At 42.8% G+C, this 7,694-nt stretch overlaps 1 protein-coding gene across 1 annotated transcript in view; it reads right to left on the bottom strand.

Moving 5' to 3' along the window:
* Positions 1-400: 400 nt before the first annotated feature.
* Tktl1 (transketolase like 1) overlaps positions 401-7,694 on the bottom strand; it is a 34,007-nt gene continuing 26,713 nt past the window's right edge. Inside the window, 7 exon segments of the mRNA XM_017797240.1 lie at positions 401-427; positions 1,579-1,629; positions 1,632-1,711; positions 2,658-2,744; positions 2,747-2,802; positions 5,527-5,643; positions 5,645-5,700. Coding sequence (XP_017652729.1) covers positions 401-427; positions 1,579-1,629; positions 1,632-1,711; positions 2,658-2,744; positions 2,747-2,802; positions 5,527-5,643; positions 5,645-5,700 — 474 coding nt within the window.

Here is a 7,694-nt window from a genome sequence, read left to right as displayed (position 1 = left end):
TGTCTTCAAGTTACTGTTCTTTGTAAGACTTCAACAAAGCTAGGTTATGTTGTCACATTCCTATAGTACTCTGCAGTTGGGATGCTGAGGCAGAAGGTTTGCAAGTTTGAAGAGATCCTGGGGTATATAGTGAGACACTGTCTCAAAAAAAAAAAAAAAAAACCAATAAAAGTTCAACAAAAGAGACAGCATTTGGAAAGGAAGAAAGTACAGATCAAGTAGGCAAAGGTCACAACTGATGTTGTAAAAAAAAACTAACCAAAGGATATCATGCAAGGGTTATCTTGCATAAATGGATATCCATAAATGGATACTGGATGACAGAAGAAAACTTAAGTCCTTACCTTGGCCTGTCGGGTTTGAAAGGTTTCCTATGTGTTGTAAATAACTGGAGTTCGGATCAGCTGATGTGAATAAAGCATATTCCCTACAGCATAAGCAAAAACAAGAACCACAGCTTAGAAAAATCAAACTAGATAAACTATCAAGGACTGGGGAAGAGGGGGCTGGAGAGATTGCTCAGTGGTTAAGAACACTGGTTGTTCTTGCAGAAGACCCAGGTTCGAATCCCAGCACTCACACGGCAGCTAACAACTGTCTGTACTCCAGTCCCAGGGGATCCGACAGCCTCTTCTGTCCTCTTCAGGCATTGCACAACATGGGTGCACTCACCTACATGCAGGCAATACACACATATACATCAAATAAAAATAATAAATAAAATATTTTTTAAAAAAGAATTGGGGATGAGTGGTAAATAGTTCTTCATCCTAACAACAAAATTCATCCTTTGGAGTGAGGGAGAAACACAGCTAGCAATGAACAGGTCACACATCTGATTTATGCTACTGATCCAGGAAAAAATCTCAAGCAGGACCATGATGATGTGCGCAGTGGTAAGTTTCCACGTTGTCTTAAGTTCCACGGGCCTCAGAGTGACTTCAGAGGTGGCAGTGCCACTAGTGGTCAACACTTCATAGTTTCAGACTCCAGATAAAGCTCACTCTTGTTGAGTATGTAAGCATGCTTTATTCAATCTCTTCCTGCTTTAGAATATGCAAAATGCTCTGGGTTTCTTTTTGCCCTGAGCTCTGAGAAGACAGGCAGTCAGACTACTCAGGGCCCTTCTGTACCACTGGAATACTTTTCTTTATTTTCGAGACACTGTCTTGCTATTATGTAGCCCAGGCTGGCCTGGAACCTGCAGTCTTCCTACCACAGTCTCCTAAGATTCCAGGAGTGTAAAACTAAACCACAGTTATTGTGTGTGTTTGTGTGTGTGTGTGTGTGTGTGTGTGTGTGTACATGTGTGCATGTGATGTTAATGCAGCATCTTCCCCCATCTCTCTTTATTTACTGAGGCAGGGTCTCTCACTGAATCAAGAGCTCACCAGGAAATACCGTACAGGGGATCAAACCCAGGGCCTCATGCATGCTAGGCAAGCATTCCAACAACTGGACTATATCCTCAGCCTCTATCACCATGTTTTCTATTTCATTACTTTTACTCAATGAAAATAAACAAACAAAAATCATCCATTCATTCAAAACTTGTAGTAGAGCTCAGCTTAAACATACCTTGGTATTGGCTGCTAAATAAACAGCATGCTCCATGGAGATGCCATCACACGTGGATAGAAAATAGTGCAGTTGGGAACAGTTTGGAACATGGCCAAGTCCTCCAAGGTGATGTGGTAGGGGCTGTCATCAACTGAGAAAGTCACAGGCCAACATGAGCAGAACTGCAGCAGGAACCCAGCCTCTACTCCTTCACCGCTTTTGAAAGGCAGTGACTTATTTCTATAGGGCATCCTGAACTACAGCAAAATCCTACAAGCTTCAACCCTTGTAATTTATTGTGATTTACATTGAGTACATATCTATATTCTTCTAAAGGTCACTAAAATACTCTGGGTTAGGCTAGCAAATGAGTTTTCAGGTTAGTAATCTGACCCCTCTGCTGTCTGGCCACTCAGTACCACTGTCCAAGTTGATTTGATGTTCTCCTCCTTGAGTATCAGTGGCCTGAGTCAGCTTTACCCAGCCACTGACCGTGTGTACCCTAGTCTCTGTAAGAGCATCCTGAGGTTTTGTCCTTCTGGTTGGTTGTCTACCTTCTTTTCCTCAAGAAGTTGGATTTTTCCCAGATTGAATTGTCTTATTTTGTCAGGCCTTTCATTTAGTAATGTATTTTTGGGACACCCTAGGGTGCGCTGTTGTAACTAACAGTTCCTTGGGATATATAGGATTAGTGTACAGAAATCACAATATCTATATACAGAGAGACAGCTTACCTCTTCTAGGTTGGGAAAAGGACTTTGCTGTGTACACTGTGTTGCCTAGGACAATTCAGAAGCCTAGATCTTCTCCAGATATCCAAGTTAGGCTATATGACCACACAGGGCACAGAAAACTATTTTGGGGTTTGTGCTGTCCTTATTCATACTTGGTATACAGTAAGTCTTAGAAAAGTCCTCCAGACAGAGTAGGCAATTTATAGTAACATCAAGGGATGTGTCTCAAAGACTGGTATGCAGGGTATCTGAAACATCTAAACCAGGGTAGGACTTTTCAAAAACAAATCCCCATGGTGAAAACTTAAGTAAACGCAAGGTCTAAGTAAAAGCTATCACAATGGTGGTGTTTGGAATGCATACCAGTGGATACCCCACAATGGGTACCAGTGAGATTGACGTTGATTTGAGAGATGGCTCCCATGCGAATCTGATCAAATGCTCGTGTGAAAAGGCAGCAAAGGTGCAGGCAAAAGCAATGGTCGGTCACGGGTGGCACAGAACAGCCCTGGATTTTCCTTCATCCTCTCTTGCATGTTAGAACACATGATATAGACCACTCTGCACATGGTGGACTGCTGTCAGCCCTAGCACTTCTCCTTTCTGTGCTCTTCCTTGAACCTCTCTTCCCCACCCCAGGTACACCCTTGCTTCACAGTTTATAGGGACCAAGGGAGGAAATGGAGTGTCATCTGCCTGCCCACTTCTTGCTCTCTGCTCTGTCACCAACCTGCCTCTGTCTGTGGACTGTCTGCCCACTGCTCGTCCTGGATCCCATCCTTCTCTTTCTTACTAGATGGATCTCTAACCCTGAAATGACCCCATTCATCAGTTTCTCCATTTCTCTTAAATCATCCTATTACCATTCAAATAAGTATCAACACCTTCCTCTCAACTCTGCATTCCACCTCGTCCTTCCTTCCAGAGACTGTCTCTAATCACTCCTCCTTACAGAAAACTTAAAAAGTCATCTAGTCACTGCCCCTACTTTCTCATTTTCTATTTTCTCCTCAGCCTACTTCATCTAGGCCTTCATTCCTATAAGGAACCCCCAGACTACAAATGTTCCAAGAGGCCGCATGGCCTTGGATGGCATCTCACCTGACCTTTCCTTAGTATTCACAAGTTACACGCTTCTGGCTTGAGGCCCATCCCGCTCCAGCTTTCTGTGATATTGTATCAGGACCAGTCCTGCTGCCTCGCTGGAGGTGGAAGAGTGCAGCTCTAGCTGAGGGGTAGCTGTAGGGAGTTCTACAGGCTCTGTTCTCATTCTTCCTCATTGGCCATTGGGTTTGGGAGGCTGTGTTTGGTCTAACGCTGCTGTGATGTGCACACTGTCAGTGGCCTGCACTTTATATTTCTATTCTTTACCTCGTCTTGGCTCTCCAGGCTCATAGACTTCGGTAGACATGACAATCTCTGGGAGTAAACAAGAACTTTCCAAGAAAGATGGTGGCTGTGGCCGGCTCCAAAATCAAGATGCTTAAATGTTTATCAACTTGGTTCTACATTCATCCACCAGACAAATGGCCCATAGCCTCCTCTCCCACTGTCTCCCTACCAATCACCTTCCAGCAAACCTCACTAAAAGGCGTGTTAGCATGCACCTTACTCTTATAGTAGGTGGCATTCTGGAGTATAAAACTTCCAGGTCAAAAAACTGAAAATTTGAAACAGTCATGCTGAGCCAGGCATGATGACTCATGCTTGTAATCCCGGCGCTTGGGAGGTAAAGGCAGAAAGATCAAGAGTTCAAGGTGCATTTTCAGCTACATAGCAAGTTCCTAGGGGGAAGTCTACTAGAGGCAAGCCCAAGGGACACGGCTGTTGACTGAAGGAATCAATGAAGCAATCATTCTAGTAAGGTTTTTGATAGGAAAGTCAGGGGCTGTAGAGATGGCTCAGTGGTTAAGAACACTGGTGGTTCTTGCAGAAGACCCGGGTTCGAATCCCAGCACCCACATGGCAGCTAACAACTGTCTATAACTCCAGTCCCAGGGGATCCGACAGCCTCGTTTGACCTCCGAGGGCATTGCACGACACAGGTGCACTTACCTACATGCAGGCAATACACACATACGCATAAAATAAAAAATAAAATTAAAAAAAGAAGTTTTAAGAAAGTCAATTTACAAATTAAGGACTGTATTTCTTTCTTTGAAAATGTACAGAACTGCTGTGGGTGTAGCTCAGTTGTAGAGCACTTGCCTTGTATGTGCCACGCCCTGGGTCCAATCCATAGCACAATAAGGGCAAAATGAAAATAACTTAGTAAGAGCCACAGACTAGCACGCATATTCTTACAATGTTGATGGCCTATTGCTTAACAGATATGCTTAAAGTTGTCTGGGAATGCTCATCTAAGCAGGGCTGATGCTCAACTCAAGCCAACTGGCACTGTGAGGGGAATGCCAGTTCATTGGCAGTTCTTTCCAGTTTTCAGAAAAAGATCTAGAAATTTGGATTCTACATAAAAATGTGTTTTTTAAGTACTGGCAACCAATTTCCTAAAAATTTAAATACTATGTGTTTCAAAATATAGTCACATGAGATCTGCTGGCTCCGTTTCCTGATTAGTAGAAAACTATTATACTCTTCAGAGTTGTTTTTAGCCTCTGCAATGTAAAGACAGGAGCCAGGTATCACTCTTTACATGGGCATGTAGCTTTAGAGTTCCAGAACTGGAATTAACTTGTTCTCTTGAGAAGGGTGCATGTGCACGAGACACTCCCTCACAGTGTCACTGTGGGTAGGGATGCAGGCACAGAGAAGCAAGCAGCTTTGCTCAAGGTGTCAGCTCGAACTATGGTATTCTTTTTGAAAACTTTCTGGCAATTTCTAACTATATTCTAAAGGCTACAGTGAGAGCAACATTTCCATTTCTGCATTACACCCTGTACTCAAGTAGGAAGATATAAACCACATTTCTGGTAGCTCTTCAAACTGTTTGTCCCTGAGTGGCTATGGGATTGCCTAGTTATAGGCTGGATGGGACATAAAGGGTTACTAGGGAGCTCAGGACATTTCAAGCCTAGAGCCTTCAGCCTAGTGCTCTTATTTATGTGAATACGGTGGCCAGAGAGTGTTGCGGACTATACCATTCTCCTTCTAGCAGATGTAGAAACTACACTAACTTTAGGTATCTATTTGCCTCTTATTTCCCTGGAGTTTTTCTAAGCAACGCCTTTCATAAACGACTGATGGCTAACTAGAAGACCTAAAGGCCCTGCACAGTACACTTACTATATTTTGTCCAGCAACAAAGCACTCAATGAATTGACCGGGGTGCTCTTTCTTGAATATCTCAGCAAAGTTGGAGTTCTTGGGGTCACCATTCAGCATAATGACTGTCATTTGCATGGCTCAGTCCAGCCAGCGATAAACCACATGCTTTCTGAGTAGACACCTAGAACAAAGAGTCAAGTGTAAGTGTTCTTTGGACCACACTCGGAAGGAAGTTACTACTTTTTTAAAAAAAATATTTTTTATTCATTATTTTTATTTTATGTGTATGCGTATATTGCCTGCATGTAGGTAAGTGCACCTGTGTTGTGCAATGCCCGCAGAGGACAGAAGAGGCCATCAGATCCTCTGGAACTGGAGTTACGGACAGTTAGCTGCCATGTGGGTGCTGGGATTTGAACCCAGGTCTTCTGCAAGAACAGCCAGTGCTCTTAACCGCTGAGCCATCTCTCCAACCCCTGGAAGTTACTACTTTACAGAATTATAAACTGTTATCTAGAATCATACACATGGAATGCTAGCCAATCTTAAAAACCATATTTAGTTCACTGAGGATCCATTTCTCAAAAATATGTCTCACTCATGGTTAATATACTCAGCTTTTTCTTGAACTGTGCTACTTTTAATTAATACATCCCTAACTTTCATTTCCCAAGGAGAAAAACACTCTGTAACAGTGAAATTTGACATTAATGCTTCTGAATTTTTGTTTATGTGTTTCTTTGATTTTTTGAGACAGGGTCTCAGTATATATGTAGCCCTGTCTGTGATGGAACTTTCTATGTAGGCCAAGCTGGACTCAAACTCACAAAGATTTGCCTGTCTCTGCCTCACAAGTGCTGAGATTAAAGGCATACACTCCCACCCCCAGCCTTGATTATTTTTATGAGACAGGGTCTCACTCTGTGCTCTGTGTAGTCTAGGCTGGCTTCCACCTTGAAATCCTCCTGCATCAAACTCCCAAGTGCTAGGATTACAGGTGTATACCACATCACCACATATAACTCTGAAGCAATCTTATTTATATATTTATGTATTTATGTATTTATTTATGTATTTATTTATTTATTTATTATTTTTTGGTCTTTTTGAGACAGGGTCTCCCCATAGCCCCAGCTGTCCTGGAACTCATTTTTATGGGGCTTTTGGATACTCTAACATTCCCCCCTCTGAAGAGGTAACCCTAAAATCTTTTAAGGATTAGATAAAAACTCCTAAATATTTTTGACATTTTTGGCCTTTGGAAGGGAGTAGGTTGCCAAGAGGCCCAAGGACATTGTGAGTTTTAGTCAAGAAACTGGCTGCTTTTCTTTGGGGTCTTTTTACCCTAACTGCCTAGTGAATTCCTACCTCTTATTCTTATCACACCATCCTCTGAAGAGGTTACCCAAATTGTCAATAGCAAATCGGGTGACAGACCACTCTGGCTTCTTCCATGCTGAACAGGGATGCAGGGTGAGGCAACTGGAGTACCCCTTTAGTGGGTCTATCTAAAAGACTCCCAAGTTACATAACTCTTAACTCTAGGGGGGAAAGAAAGTCCTTGAATCGTGAGTAGGAGATGTGAAGGAGAAGTAAAGGCAAGAGTAATTAGCATTACAAGTTCTAGACATGGAACCAGAAAAAGGTCAGAGCAGGGAAAATTTCAAATGTTCATATCAGAGTCCACTGGAATTTCTTCACAAGAGCTCTCAAAAGCATCCCTCTATTGGGTTCCTCCTTATTTTTCTTTTGTCCACCAAGGCTAGACTTAAGTCCTCTCCCATCCTTAATGTCCCACCATTTCCTTCCCCTCCCCTCTCTTCCTCTTTCCTTCACTCCCCTTCTGTCATGTTTCCTTTCACATTATTAATTTCCCAACATTCCCCTCATCTTCCCACCCTTTTCATTCCCCTTTTCATTTCCCACCCTTAATGTCCCACCATTCCCTTCCCTCCTCTTTACTACCTTTCCCATAATTAATGACCCATCATCTCCCTTCCTTTCCCTTTCCTTCTCTTCCCTCCCCTCCCGTCCTTTTTCATCCTTAATATTCCACCATTTCCTTCCCCTTCCCTCCTCTCCCTTTTCCTTTCCCATCATTAATATCCTACTATTTTTCTTCCCTTCCCTCTCTTTTCCTTTCCCATCCTTAATTTCACACCATTTCCCTTCCCT

Source organism: Nannospalax galili, unplaced genomic scaffold (genome assembly GCF_000622305.1).
Source record: "Nannospalax galili isolate Female #2095 unplaced genomic scaffold, S.galili_v1.0 scaffold513, whole genome shotgun sequence".
Taxonomy (NCBI): domain Eukaryota; kingdom Metazoa; phylum Chordata; class Mammalia; order Rodentia; family Spalacidae; genus Nannospalax; species Nannospalax galili.
Note: the sequence above shows the minus strand (reverse complement) of the source record. Positions and strands in the feature narration are given on the sequence as shown.